The following is a 16,043-nucleotide window of genomic DNA, read 5'->3' on the forward strand; positions in this document are numbered from 1 at the left end:
GGAGAAGCTCTGCTAATGAAATGCAGAGGACAAAAAAAAAAATCCCTACAAGCAAGACTAGGAAATGAAAGCATTCCTACTTAACTCTTCAATGGCTAAAAGCCCTGCACAATATGGTATAACATCTCTATTAAATATAGAAGTGCTAAGTGATCAGGACGCAGCAGTATATGCAATGAACACTGACATTATCTACATGTATTCATCACAATAAAATGACTATTTGTCATGCATTACAGGTTACACCCATGTGTCAAAGCCTGTTGCATTTTTATGTAAATTTCTCTTTATCATTTTACAATCCAATCTTCATTTTAGAAAATAATTTGATTGGCGTCTCTGAGTAGTTACAACCGTGTTCTTCTATTTCAGTATCTAGCTTTCTGCAAGCAGATGGTCTTGTTATTCTGGGCTACACTATAGCTTATTGTTCCCTTAGTTGCAGAGATACAGTGTTACGTTATTGTGGATAGAATGTAAGCTAAATGGATACGTAGCAATTATGGTGGTAAATTAAAACTAGTGATAGATTTGAAAAAAATGGAAAGGGCATATAAACGGTTTATTAAATGGGGGGGACGAGTGGGTAAAGGAGATAGGTGTCTAGATTTAGGAACTTCAGAAGAGATGTGTTTTTGGAATAGTTGATAACGTTTCCTTGAAATAACAGGAGAGGGTTATCCTCAGAATGGTGACTTGTTTTATAAATTCACAGGGATGGAAATGAGGATGTCTAAAGAAGGTAGGCGGTGTCATAGATTCATGGACGGACGTTGGTATGTTATCTAAAGACCCAGTCCCTATATCTTCCAACATTCCTCATGGGGAAATTGTGCCAAATTAGCAGCAAGTCCCATCTGCAGCTGGTAATCTGGACTGTTTTATAAAAATGGGGACTGTTCAGAGGTACCAGTAAGTGGCCAAGATCCAAGCTTGGCGCATATGGAGTTGCTATTAATATGCAAATGTTAAATTACTAGTTTACGCTAATAAAAAAGGGATTTTTCAGTTAACATTTTCATTTGTTATAGCTAAATTAGTATTGAAGTTTCACAGCAACACCCTTGTATGGAAGCTTGGGGTATGAGACAGATTGTGTCTTGACTTTGGTTGTAAAGGAATTAGATATTTCTCTTTTAATTCTTCAAATTTGAAAAGAAGATTTTTTTTTTTTTTGCATTCTCCAGGAAAGGTGCAAATATTCTGAGGCTCATTTAAAGCCACAAAAAAAGTGCAATAGCTTTTGGGGCAAATTATACTTTTGCGCAAGCGTACCTTGATTTTATGGAGATATATATGAAGGCTGTAATAGTGGCGTCTGCAGGAGTGCAAATATTTGCGCTTGCAGATTGGTGAAGTTGGAGCTCGGCTTTCAAAGTATGGACTTGTTCCAAATGAAAATACAAGATTTTATTTTGCACTACAGGGTTATTTATATGAGCTGATGGGGGTGGGAAAGGTGCATTTAGAGAGGTGTTGTCAATTTTAAAGGTGAGTGCTCAGCGATTTTCTCCCTCAACTGGCTATAATGTTTCTCCTGCTCAGATGTTGGGTAAAGAAGGCCTCATCCTATACTTTTAATGGAACACATTTTGATGTTTTTCAGATAGTATTATTATTAACATTTATTTATATAGCGCCCGCATATTCTGTAGCGCTTTAGATGCAATTCCCTCTCTTGTTATGGGGCATCAGAGCAATGACACACTCTCACCTAATATAATACCACTTTGAGCATCAGTGTCTAAAGGAGAGGTAGGCAACCAGTGGCTCTCCAGCTGTTGTGGAACTACAAGTCCCAGCATATTCTAGGATAGGCCTGGCCAATGTGTGGCTCTCCAGGTGTTGTGAAACTACAAGCCCCAGCATGCTTTGCCAGTAGATAGCCAGTCAATAGCTGGCAAGGTATGCTGGGGCTTGTAGTTTCACAACACCTGGAGAGTCACAGGTTAGCCAGGCTTGTTCTAGAAGATGGAAAGCTATGTGTCTAAATGTACCCAAGAGAATTCCAATTCCATGTTACTTTAGCATTCCAAAGGAGGGAATAAGATTTTTAGCAAATAATAATTTATGGAAAATCACATGTTCCTAACTGTAGCTTGGGAAAAGTTGTACATAGTTTCACGCGGTGCTTCTTGTAATAATTTAAATTAGTAGTTCCTTGTTTAGCTACAATTACTTGTGTACTGCAGACAATTCATCTAACTACACCTCAAAGTTCTATATACCTCTCTTAAATGTCTAAATATCGGGGGAGAAAAACAGTATGCATGTACACAGTGCGGGACTGACATCAAGTCACCCTTTTCTTCCCCATTCAAGAACAGGAGCCAGCTCTCCACCTCTCCGCTCACACTGGCTGTAAAAACAAACTGTTTTACAAGGTTTTTAAATATTTTACTGGCTCATTTTCAGCCTCCATATCATAGCTGGATTCTTTTATACAAGGTTATGAACTGCTTTACTGGCTCCTGTGAGCACACTGCGGCCAGTAAAGGAACAATATAAATGTTATATAAGATTTATATCCCTGCTGAAGCTGCCAGATTGTAAGGGGGAGGGGTATTGGGGGGTATGCGCCGCAGGACCTCCTCCTCAGCTGCAAATACAATACAGCTATACAAATATTCTGCTAATGACTATCCTTCAATAGGAATATATTTACTGTTCCTTTTATTATTTTTGTTTTGGGCAACATTACTGAATAAAGTTAAAAGGTCCCAAACTATGCATTATTGTGTACCAGACCGTCACCAAAGGCCCTCTACTATCACTATAGAAAAAGGCATGTTCTAGCACTCACAAAAATGATTTAACATTTTTCATACCTTGACACATTTTATGATATCTGAGATTGTATTTACCAATGCATAGCTAGCTGAGTGCAAAAACGTCTGCTTCCTGTGCCTTTTTCAATCATAATTTTTATTTGCCGGAAATATAGTTTAAACATACTTACCCACTCTCCCGGAATGTTCGGGAGACTTCCAAAATCCGGGTACGTCTCCCAGGGATCCGTAAAGGTGCATGCGCAGGGAAACCCCAAAGGTAATTCACTGCGCATGCACCAACGCCGGCAGGGGGGCACTGGAGATGCCAGCGCTGGCCCTGTATAGAAATATAAAATCATATGAATAAAATAAATCCAAGGGTGTTATTTATGTGTTAGGGCTTTTAGACTGTAAGTTCCTGGAGCAGGGACTGATGTGAAGGATAAATATTCTCTGTATAGCGCTACGCAATATGGTGTCGCTATGTAAATAAACAATAATAAATAATAATAAATAATAGACAGACATAATCAGCAAGTATACCTACAGTTAATAATGTTTATTAAACAATTAATGAGGAGGCAAGGGGTACCAGGTACAGCATTTGAATAGACAGGGGTCTTTTGAAAATGTGTCTTAGTATACTTTAGACAAGTTACTCCAAATTACAGAAATCTGGGGGTGGATGAAGAATTCTGGATAATAGATCTCATTTTGATATAAATATATATATATGCATATAGATATATGTTTTGTATGAACAAAAAGGAGAGTGCCTTCCATTTCCCGGAGAATGCTCTATAATTCCTCTGTTTCTCTAATTATTTATTACTAAGGGATCTATGCATTAAACTGCGATCAGCCATTAAAACTGAGAAAACAGAAGTTTTCTTCGTAAAATGACAATCGCAAAATGCATCAAAGGGTTTTTGCAGAAGAAATCTGCCATAATTCACTTATCGTTTCTTAATGCAGTCCCTACAGATTAATATGGGGACTGTGCAGTTCTGAATTGCAGGAAGCTTTGAAAAGCTTTGTGTTTCGCTGAAAGGTAACTTCAACTCAGTATACCTTTCTTTACTCTCCGGCTTGCTGGATCCGTCACTGTAGAAGTGCTATGCGCAGGTACTTTTTACCTGACAACTTCCCCCTCTCTACACCACTGGTGGGAACATCATCATCATCATTTATTTATATAGCGCCAGCAAATTCCGTAGCACTTTACAATTGGGAACAAACATTAATAAAACAATACTGGGTAATACAGACAGACAGAGAGGTAAGAGAACCCTGCTCGCAAGCTTACGATCTATGGGATATGTGGCATTGTAGGCAGTTTAGGAATAAATAGTCCAGCGAATGAAGTGGTTCCAAACCATGTGCCTTAAATAGTTGTTTTTTTTAAAAACTAAAAAATAGTCATTAGCTCAGTACACAAAAATCAAGTACAATAATTATAAATCTTCCCCACTAATTAGGTTTATTGTTCACAAAGTTTAAAATGACCAGAGATGGACACTATAAAAATGAACATTATAAAAATATACATATTTTCCATTCACATACTGGTATTGTACATGATGGATTCTGTTATGAATTGAGAAGACAAACAGACCCCACTGAGAGTAAATAACATCAGAATTTAATAGGAATTATAATGGAATTAGAGGAGCGGATGGCCAGAACAATAGAGAAAACATGCAAGCCTTAGCTAAACGTTATGATTTTCAGATTCTCATAATCACAGCCAAAAATACTTATCCCAAATTTCTCAGATATTTTTTTTAATAACATTTTTTCACGAAACTGATATATTTCAGTTAAATTATGCAGTTAGCACAACATATTTAAAAATCGCAGCTCAATGTTAATCTCTTACAAATCACCGTGGCTTTGTAATAGACTCCATGTGCAGTGAATTGATCCAATTTACCATAAAACTATTTGCTTGTTGCTAGCTGGAACTGCCTTGTACTGTCATGACCTAGTGATTATAGCCTCTGAACTTGGCATTTCACAAAGCAGCTAAACAAATCTGACTGCATTCACCTGCAGCTGATAGCGTAGGATCCGGAGCTAAGAGACTGAATTATATTTGGGTGAAAAGCCTTATTGCCATCAAAACTGGGAGTTTTCCCTCACTGTGTGTAGGTCTACTACACAAGACTCTTCAGGATACATCCAATACATATGTAAAATATACATTCCCAAAAGAACGCACAGAAAGAAAAACAAAACAATTAATGTCACCATTTAATAATAAAGGCATTAGTGATAAAAGTTAAAAACAAACAAACATTTTTTTTCATATATTTATTTTCCATGAAATATATTTATTAGAATGTTCTTAATGTCTACTGAGCATAAAATACATTTTTACATTTGTTCCTGATTGCAAACACATGTTATAGAATGCATGCACGACGGTCATCCGTAGTAATCAGGGCTGAGACTAGCCCTGTAGCTGGAGCAAGAGATACGGCAGAAAATCAAGTACCTTTGAGATGAAAGCTTCAGTCACACGTGGCTGCGTGCGCTCATGTTTGGCACTGTACATTGACTGTGTGGATGAGTGACTCTTCCCTGCCCAGTTCCTTCCCAGGAATTGTAAGCTGTAGTAAGTGTCCTTTGCGTACGAAGCTGAATTGAACGGTGCTGCGCTTAATTGCGTATGACCCGGTTCTGGGCACGCGCAGATCAAAATTGCGGATTATACGCTCAAAATCAGCAGAGATATGCGCCTTGATGAATCATCATCAGTTATTTATATAGCGCCACTAATTCCACAGCGCTGTACAGAGAACTCATTCACATCAGCCCCTGCCCCATTGGAGCTTACAGTCTACATTCCCTAACACACACACAGACAGAGACTAGGGTCAATTTTGATAGCAGCCAATTAACCTACCAGTATGTTTTTGGAATGTGGGAGGAAACCGGAGCACCCGGAGGAAACCCACGCAAACACCGGGAGAACATTCAAACTCCACACAGATAAAACCATGGTCGGGAATCAAACTCATGACCCCAGTGCTGTGAGGCAGAAGTGCTAACCACTAGGCCACTGTGCTGCCCTGAATCATGTCTGACATACATATCTGCAAAGACTGGTCAAGGTAACCATTACCGCTTTCGGCCAGTATCGTTCAGCTGCCCTTGCAACATGGACTGGCTGCCAAATTTTAGCATGGGGGGGGGGCAGAACCTGGTTCAGCAACCTATTAGGAACAATTTAAAGGAAAAAAATGCAGGTACCTCAGTGAGCCTGCCCAACGTAGCCCACTATGGGATCGGGATCTGGGGGCAGACGCCACCCAGCACAGCCAGCCAGCCCCTGACAAGAAATATTTTTTTGATAAAATGTGGTGATGGTGTTTGTGATAGGAGTAGTTTATGTAGGTGTTTTATAATACCAAGGAACAACTTTTTAACTGGGTGGTTCCTTAAAATGCAATAAATATTTAACAATTTCTTATGTTAACGGTGAGCTAGATCTAATGTTTTCGCAGAATCCCAACCAACACAATAATTGTAGAGGTATCTGTGCTGACTTTTAGTTCAAAGTCCCCATCCCTGAAAATTAATCAGCCTGGACAGATATAAATGTTTACAGCAAGTGATATGAGGCCTGGCTGTAGCTGTAGAAGATGTAGATGGTTGGGGCAGGGGGGGGGGGGGGGAGGAATCTAGAGTACCGGTCAGGGCTTGTTTTAAACCGCCACTGTCCGTCCATAATGGCAATAATAGGGGTTGGTCAGTGTCATGTGTCTTTCTGACAGTGTTGCATAACAAACTAGCTGATCCCCACATTCAGGACACGGATTTGTCCAAATTAGTCTCTAATTAAGGGCATTTTCAGCTGGCTCTAGCACTGTAGACTCTGAATGCTACTGATTTGGGTGGCATAATATAACACCCCCTGGCTGGTCTCCTCTTGTCACGGTTCCCACAGGAGCTATTTTCAGCTCATTCTCCCTAAGTGAGCAGGAATTGCTGGAAAGCGGCTGTGGTCATGTGGGAATTTGGCCTACTTTTCCAAAGACGGGAGGCAGCTTCAGCTGGGTATGTGCCAGCCAGTAGTGGCATTAACCCTATTGTAGCCCACCGTGCGGTTTGTCTTCATGTTGTACGTGAAGGCTGTACACATGATGATATGGTAGTAAAACAAGACAACAGGATATATTACATATTTTCTTTCTGCAGAGCCAATACCTTCCTGGCAGTACCTTGCATGGGATGCTATGATAATTGTCTTAAATAATAAGCCATTATAATGACTGGGTCCATCACTGGATTAGTGTCATAGGAATAGATTTTGGGGGAGAGTGGGGACTCTATGGGCCTGATTCATTAAGGATCTTAACTTAAGAAACTTCTTATTTCAGTCTCCTGGACAAAACCATGTTACAATGCAAGGGGTGCAAATTAGCATTCTGTTTTGCACATAAGTTAAATACTGACTGTTTTTTCATGTAGCACACAAATATCAACTTTAAATTTCAGTGTACAAATAAGCTATCAAGTATTTGTGTGCTACATGAAAAAACAGTCAGTATTTAACTTATGTGCAAAACAGAAATCTCATTTGCACCCCTTGCATTGTAACATGGTTACTTAAGTTAAGATCCTTAATGAATCAGGCCCTATGTTCTTACATGTGTGGTAGTGTCAGTTTAATCAATTTTTAAATAAAGTGTCAGTTTAAGATGTTTCTCTCTAGTGTATTAATAGCACTGTGTGTAATGGGTCACTGTGTCAGCACAAGAGGCTGGCACATCAATTAGATTTCCCCATAGTAATATCATTTTCTAAGGCTGTTACCTAAGGGTATGTACCCAATTCAAATTTAATTACAGCTCCCATCCGGTCCCTTGTTTCAGCATTCAGCTGTCACCGCAGCTTAAACGGATCTGACCAGAGAGTTCCTTGTTCTCTACTAGAATGACACTGTATCTTTTTCCATTGATATTTTGGTTTTAAACCAAAAATAATACAAACAAGGTTCTGGTATAATAATCTAACAAATCTACTAATAGGAGCACTATTGTTGTATGATACTGTCAAATGCAAATGATTATGTTTTAGGTAGCTGAACACACTTCTGTCTCTTGTTATTTTTACAATAGCTGACTGAGGCTATCTAAGTAGAGCGCACTTGCAGACGATCACTGCTAAGAGAGCCCCTGTTGTTTGGCAGCGCAGTGAGCAAGCCACTGAAACAGAAGAACAATTTCACAGATAGTGTCCCTTTAATTTATTCTGCTCAGCTGGCACTATACACTCTAATATAACTTGGCTTTAGGTGTTCCCCTGCCTGCACTTTGCTCAGAAACTGCACAGCCCTTGGTTCAGTGCATCAGCTAGAAACCATAAATAACTGATGATGATGATGATTTAACCATTAGCAGCCGTTACGCCACCAGGGCACTTACTGACACACACTCACAATATGAAAGCACGGAAGAAACAAACAAACTATGTTTTAATATAGTATAAATATACCCACTATTATATATGCAAATACAGGATGACCATTGATTTTTACAAACTAACCTAAAAATATATGCACTTAACTGAGTTATCAATTTAAAAAAAATGACTTCTAACCTTATCTGACATTGGAAGTGAAGGCAAATCCGCCATGGTAGGGTAAAATGAAGTCCCATCTTTAATCAGAGCATCAAGTATTTCTTAATATGTAAGACTCCAAAATGTGGATAGTAAATAAGTAGAATGTAGTTATAAATGATACCTAGTAGAAAATAGGTTACCATAAAATACAAGTGTGAATGTATTCAGTGTTGTATTTTTTTCAGCAGCATTATTTGACCTTCATTATTTGATTTGTTGTGGCACTAAAGAGGTTCCCCCCTCCCCTCTTCACATCCATTTGGCAGACGTTGCGAGTGGCACTGGTTCCTCGGGATTTTCTGCACAAGCTGCATTAATCCTGCTCCAGTGAAATGTAGGTCAAATCCTGGGGCTGCAGGCTGCTCCCAATCATGCTGCAACTCATCTGCTTGGCAGGGTTGTCAAACAAGGCCCTGTAGCTGGGCAGAGATCAGAGTCTGTCCTGTTGTCACTAGGGCTTAGAATGGTCTCTGACCATTGGGTAAAATCTGACTTATTGACCCTCGGAAAAAAACATGTCGCCCGACAAGACCGTAAATTTGTTCTATTGTCTCTGAGCTACTATCAGAATAAGTAATATTATTGCTGGACACTGAAGGACATTTTTTTTATTTATAAGTTGCAATAAAAAGTCCTTTACAATGTTTTAAGGAGACAATAAACATGTTCACACTTTATTGATTGTTGAGAATTTTCTTAGTCAGAGCGCCACTTGCAACATTATAGTTACATCTATTATCTATATTCATGAAAACCTGTTCCTTACAGGCATATTTGTTAATCACTGCATTTAGCCACGATCCCTTTCCATCCTTATCGCAAAGATAAGAATTGAAATATTGTGAGTATTTATTAAAAATCTTCAACAGGAACAGCAGTCACGAAAAAACTGCTGTTCCTGTGAAGACCTGTCTCCTATGTACTCTGTGGTCACCATACTTGCCAACTTTTCCTCATTGGCTTCAGGGAGATCCTGGGGGAGGTGGGTGTGTGGGGGCGGGGCTTGATGAATTGCATCATTTTGGCTGCCCCCCACTAAACGATTGTCACAATTTTGGCCAATTACAGCAGGGGGCGGGGCTAAGATGATGCAATATTTGCATCATTAAGCCCTCCGTCACTTATCTATTTCGGGGGCGAGAACCGGGAGGTTGTCCTGCTCTCGCGGGAGCCCGGGAGGTCTCCCAGAAATCCAGAAATGCGGGAGTCTCCCGGACATTTCGGGAGAGTAGGCAACTATGCGTTAAAGAAAAGCAGCTATTGAATCTCTAGAGAATGGAGTGTCTTTTACATTTCTGTCTCCATTACTGAAGTCATGTTGTCTTACCTCTCAGTCTTTGCTTAAATCTTGGTCTATGAAAATGGCCACCTCCATAGACATCAATACATAGACATAGGACACAATTTCTGAACTGTGTCATCATGCCACAGATGGCGAAGCCAACCACGCTCAGCATCAGGGAGAATGCCAGAATCTTCAGGGAGTGAGGGAGATCACCCCTAGTTCAGGGAGTCTCCCTGACATTCAGGGAGATTTGGCAAGTATGGTGGTCACTGATAGTGACCAGAGTGGAGAGCAGTATGATACTGTGAGGGATCCGAAGATCCCTCTACCGCCATGCAATCCCTATAGACTTCAATGGCTAACGCCAGCTTTAGGAAATATCACTCCCTTTTAGTATTGACCAAATGCACACTAAAATTCCTTTCTTTTTGTGTATTAAGCAATTCTTCATCCACAGTTCTTCATTCATTTATTCATCCCTATGCTTTAGAAGTTAACATGCACAATATTATGCAAATTCAGTAAGTAAGACATAATGGGGATGATAGTGCACCAAGGTCCGCTGAGACAGTATCATATGTAATCTGTGTATATGTACACGCTCAGGAGCAATGTGTCCCTGGGACATATTTATAATTGATTTTGCTATCTATGATAAAGGCGACTTGTTTAATATGTTGCATTAGACAGAGGTGCGAACCAGATCCTGGTTTGTTATGTGCGTATCATGTCATTGGGAAATAGTCAAACAGCAAATAGTCAAACAGCAAATAGTCAAACAGCAAATAGTCAAACAGCAAATAGTCAAACAGCAAATAGTCAAACAGCAAATAGTCAAACAGCAGGCCTCCTCTATTTGTATCAATACCAACAAATCCTCATAGACAATGTGGAGGTCATGTACTAAGGGCAAACACACATAATGGAGCGTATTTAACAACATGGGGCTGAAAAAAGTTTGCAACTTTTGGCATCTCCTACTTTGCTTAATATATTTGTGCCTTTTAAACAAATAGAGCTACCTGTTTAAATGTTTATGTTAAAAACAGAATGAGACTTTAAATAAAATATCTTTGCTAAGTTCTAAAAATATTTCTTACTAGCTAATTTATTTAAAAAAAATGTTGCTCACTGCTCAATTATATCAAAATATTTGTCATTTTGTATGTGATATGCAAATATGTAGCAAAATGAAGATTTGAGAAAAATGGTTTCCGAATGGTGACATAATGTTACTAATCACTTTATTGTTTTTTTTTACTACAGATCATAAAGGGCCTCATTTGAAGTCGGATGCAATGTGCGTGTCTAAGACGTACATGCAAGAGCAGGAGTGGGAGTGTGCTGCAGCTTGGTAGGATATTACGACTGGCATGCAACCCCAGTTGCATCCCCACACGTAATACCCTACTGAGCTGCGACCAGTTCCCGCAGCTAGCTAGCAGCTTGCGCCACCTAATTCCTGCCACACATTTTCAGTCTTTTTTTACATGTGTCCCATCTGCGTCTTGATCCTTCTAGGGTTGTCTTTGCAGGTAGACGCCCACAGTATATAAATTATTCACGGTCACGCCTACATAACTCCGTGTTCCACCCTTTCCTTCGTACTGAGACGCCAGTGTGCACTGTGTCTGAAATGCAGACGGAACTGATGCTTACTGCGCATGCGCGTCAGTGGAAATGTGCACAATGCGCCTGAAATGGACTTTACGTCTGACGCTAAATGAGGCCCAAAATGTACAAAAGACCAAAGCTATGGTAGTCAGTCACTTATACAATCCACAACAAAATGGCTATGAATATTTCTGAATAAATATTTATGTGTGCTAGTATGTCTGGACCCACTCAGATGATTTCTTAAAATTTGCTAAATAAAACACAATTTTAGCACCTATTTTGCACTGAATAATAACAACCTTGGAGAGATTTATCTGTCTAATGTATTTTCACCTTTTTATTATTTTAGACAGAAGTGTGAGGAGAATCAAGTAGGAAAATCAGCTTCTCACTTTTGCACAATACCTGAGCTGAGAGGGTCTACCCTAGGGGTATTTATAGCGGCTGGCACATTTCCCCCATCTGTTGTAGTGTGACAGTAAAGGGAGGTGACACCAAGGAGACTGGGGTGGGTGCGAATAAAAGAGTGCCAGTAACTCCCTAGTGTGTTCATCATAAGATGGCATTGGATCTACTGAATGAAACACTCAGTCACATACAAATTATGGAAAGACTAGAGTATGATAATAAACACACAAGGGTATATTTACTAAACTGCAGGTTTGAAAAAGTGGAGATGTTGCCTATAGCAACCAATCAGATTCTAGCTGTCATTTGTTTAGTACTTTCTACAAAATAACAGCTAGAATCTGATTGGCTGCTATAGGCAACATCTCCACTTTTTCAAACCCGCAGTTTAGTAAATATACCCCACAGACTTTTGCCAATTTTAATTAATTAACATAGGTAGAATCTGTCATATTATATGATGAAATTGAGTTAAACATATTGGTTAAGTAATCAATTATATCCATGATGACAACCATTGTCATCATTTTAAATATGTGTAGTTTTGTAGCATCATAACTGCATTTGATTCAGTTTTTAGGCATTTATTCTAAGAAACTATAATGCACGATTGACTTGAACCATTTTAAACTGATGTATAAAGATTTTGTGAATCTATATTTTGATATGGTTATCAATCATATAACCTGGTTACTTTGTAATCAATACTGCACAGCACGATGCCTCTCTTGAGAGCCGTAGTCAAGCAAAATGGCTGCTCACTGCATTCTTTGCTACTAATTATAAATACCAGTAAAAATAATGAGGACAGTAGTGTAAATATTTAAAGGTAGTCAAGCACAACTTATTTATTGAGTGTATTTTTCCCTGGAGAGTAGTATGAATAAAGCGGTCGTGTTATCAAGCAACCTTAGATGTGCAGTTGCTTCTTTTGTTCCTGTAATCCGCATCTCTTTCCACAGCCATATCAGATTTTCACATCTTTCCCCGGGATGCAACTTTAGAAGAGGGCGGTGTAGCCAGGTTCCAGTGCAAGATCCACGGTCTGCCAGAGCCGGAGATTGTATGGGAACGAAATGGAGAAATTATTGATACAGAAAATCCTAGGTACCTCGTTGCCAACCTCTGTACAGTTTCCAGGGATCCTGTTTGTGTTACATGTCATCAGTGTCTATATCCATAACCCACAGTGGCAGCTGTATAGGATACTACATCCCATAACATCACTACTAGTCATGTAATAGCTCTTGACTTATATAGCATACAGTGTAAGACACTCTGCCATAGATCAATATAAAAAAAATGTTTTTTTCCAGTGGCAAATATTTAAAATCCAAAACTGTCCATTGAAATCGGAGCCAGTTGGAAGCTATACAGTTATTGAAAATATGTCTCCATTTTTACACCTTTATTGGGATCCACTGGCCAATATATTTCTTCTAACTCTATCAAAATATATCCTTTTATTAAAGTATGACCCTTTGACCTATATTACTGCCCAAATAGATGTCCAATCTTATCTGTGGCTTCAGTGCTGTTCATCATCCTAAGTAAGTTGAGAATGAATTTACTTATAGACACAGAGGGCCTGAGTCATTAAAGAGAGTAAAACATAAAAAAGGAGTAACTTTGTACCTGGGCAAAACCATGTTGCATTGGAGGGGGGGGGGGGGGGGTAAATTTAAAATGTGTGCTGACAGATTTATAGTTGGGGTAGGGCATATCCTTGATCAACTGTAAATTTCAGTGTAAAAATAAAGCTATCAAGTATTTGTGTGCTAGATGAAAACACAGCCAGTATTTTCCTTCTGTGCAAAATAATAAACTAATTTGCACCCCTTGCATTGTAACATGGTTTGTCCCAAAGAACATTTACTCCATTTTTTTCTTACTGTCCTTAATGACTGAAAACTCAACACATATATCTTGTTGTGTCCTCCTACACAGATACACCTTGCTGCCCACCGGTGTGCTGCAGATAACTGCACTCCAGGCTGAGGATGCAGGCACCTTCCGCTGTGTGGCCACCAATGCAGCCGGTGTTAAGTCAAGCCTAGAAGCTGCACTGACCGTCACAGGTATAAGATAAACAGTTTATTTGTAACTTTGACCCACTAAGTGACTTATCGACTCCAGTTGATGAATACATGAAATCAGTGAATAAGTTATTATCTATTTCAGGTCCTCACTATACTGGTTACAAGGATCCAATGATCCTAGTTGGTCCAGAGAACCTCACTAAGACTATTCACCAGACAGCAATCCTTGAGTGCATGGCTACTGGAAACCCGCGGCCTATTGTGTCCTGGAGTCGACTTGGTAAGATGACTGTCTGGTTGGACTGTAAGCCCTTTGTAAAATTACAATACCAGACTCTTGTTTTAGTATGTATAGACCATATACAGATATGGGATCTATTATCTGGAATGCTTGAGATTTAGGACTTTCGTTCCATAAATTGGAGTCTCCTGTCTATCATTGTCTCTGACGTTCTCTTCTTCATTAAATTGTATAGTAGTGCTCCTCACAGTGACTGCAGGAGGAGGCTCTTGTGATGTCTGTGCACCATATGACATTATTACAGATCAGCAGCAATTATAGACGGTTTGTGTATCATGTGCACTCTGACCCTATGTCAAGTGTCATCCTAAAGTTTATTCACCCCCAAATCCCCCCCCCTCCCCCACAGCTTGTTTACTTCGGACAGTTCCCAAGACAGCTAATTATCATTATTTAAAATAACAAGACATAGAGAATTCTTTAAAGGACATATATGGCTCATGGGCCAAGATATAGACAGCCCTGGTAATAGAGTTGCATTTCTTTGCAATTAGTCATAGAATGACACAGCTTATTCAAAACTATTACACCTAGCCAGACTGCATTTAGGGGAGAATGAATGGACAGTGCTACACCACAGCGTTCCAGGATTATGATGATACAAGGTCCTTATCTTGTTTAAGTAGAGTTCTACAATTTCATGTCTGGCTTGATAGTGAAGGTTGTGTTTTGTTTTTCTAATGCTTTCTAAATTAGATGGGGATATTTAATATTTTATAACTTTCCAAAACATTTTTTATCCCGTTCTACACCACAATAGTATTTTAGGTACTTTTCACTAGGGTGTGAATGCCTATTCCACCTGCATTGCTTTCTTAGCTATGTCTGTGTGTAACCATCTTTAAAGTGAACGTTGCCAACCTGATAACAATCAGAGGTTTAGAATGTTCAGAACTCTGTTAGGTTGATAACAAGTCAATAACGACAGTATACACAGCTATATAAGAATCAAAGTTTGTAAATTAGATTGTTGAGGTAAGGACTCAGACGGCAGAGATGTATGTGATAAATATTCCTTTATATGTCTTATAGATGGCCGTCCTATTGGTGTGGAAGGGATTCAGGTTTTGGGTACAGGGAATCTCATGATTTCAGACCTAACTGTGCGTCACTCTGGAATCTATGTATGCGCTGCCAACAAGCCTGGAACCAGGGTGCGCCGAACTGCACAAGGAAGACTTGTAGTGCAAGGTAAGCAAAGAGGCACATTTTAAAAGTGCAAACTTTTAAAACACTTGGTTTTCCTATACATGTAACAGCCCCTCACACCACACTTAAGTGGCACGTTGCTAATATGCTGTGTTTATGGGACTCAGTCTTCAGCGCAGTTCTTCCACCAAAGTCTTCTAATCTCTGTGGGGATGTAGGTTCCTTGCGTCACCAGGAGACGAAATAGGGAGACCCTCTTGGATCTACACAGATCTCTCAGGCATAACACAACACAGCATGTATGTAAAAATCACCTTGGTATGTTTATTAAAAGGAAGCGCGATTGGAAAATTAAAATCCAGCAGCTTGTAGAGCGTATAATCTCCATCACTACTCTTAATCACGATTAGACTGTACCTCTCAGCCACCCCCTCTAAGAGTCATATATGTTCCTACAGACTTACCACACTGAGATGGGATACCAGGCCCAAGTTAAACCTGGTTGCCTGTAAGAACTGACCACACAATGCCATCTATGGCATCAGAAAGGATATGCTAAGTATACAATGCCATCTATGGTGGCAGAAAGGATATCCTAAGTATACAATGCCATCTATGGCAGCAGTAAGGATATCCTATGTATACAATGCCATCTATGGCGGCAGAAAGGATATCCTAAGTATACAATGCCATCTATGGCAGCAGAAAGGATATCCTAAGTATACAATGCCATCTATGGCGGCAGAAAGGATATCCTAAGTATACAATGCCATCTATGGCAGCAGAAAGGATATCCTAAGTATACAATGCCATCTATGGCGTCAGAAAGGATATCCTATGTA

General features: G+C 39.5%; 1 protein-coding gene across 1 annotated transcript in view; it reads left to right on the top strand.

Annotated features, from left to right (window-relative positions):
• IGDCC3 (immunoglobulin superfamily DCC subclass member 3) overlaps positions 1-16,043 on the top strand; it is a 75,424-nt gene that overhangs the window by 40,359 nt on the left and 19,022 nt on the right. The window contains exons 3-6 of the mRNA XM_075207629.1: positions 12,675-12,819; positions 13,660-13,790; positions 13,894-14,031; positions 15,085-15,243. Coding sequence (XP_075063730.1) covers positions 12,675-12,819; positions 13,660-13,790; positions 13,894-14,031; positions 15,085-15,243 — 573 coding nt within the window. The remainder of the gene's footprint in view (positions 1-12,674; positions 12,820-13,659; positions 13,791-13,893; positions 14,032-15,084; positions 15,244-16,043) is intronic.

Source organism: Mixophyes fleayi, chromosome 4 (assembly GCF_038048845.1).
Source record: "Mixophyes fleayi isolate aMixFle1 chromosome 4, aMixFle1.hap1, whole genome shotgun sequence".
Lineage (NCBI taxonomy): Eukaryota > Metazoa > Chordata > Amphibia > Anura > Limnodynastidae > Mixophyes > Mixophyes fleayi.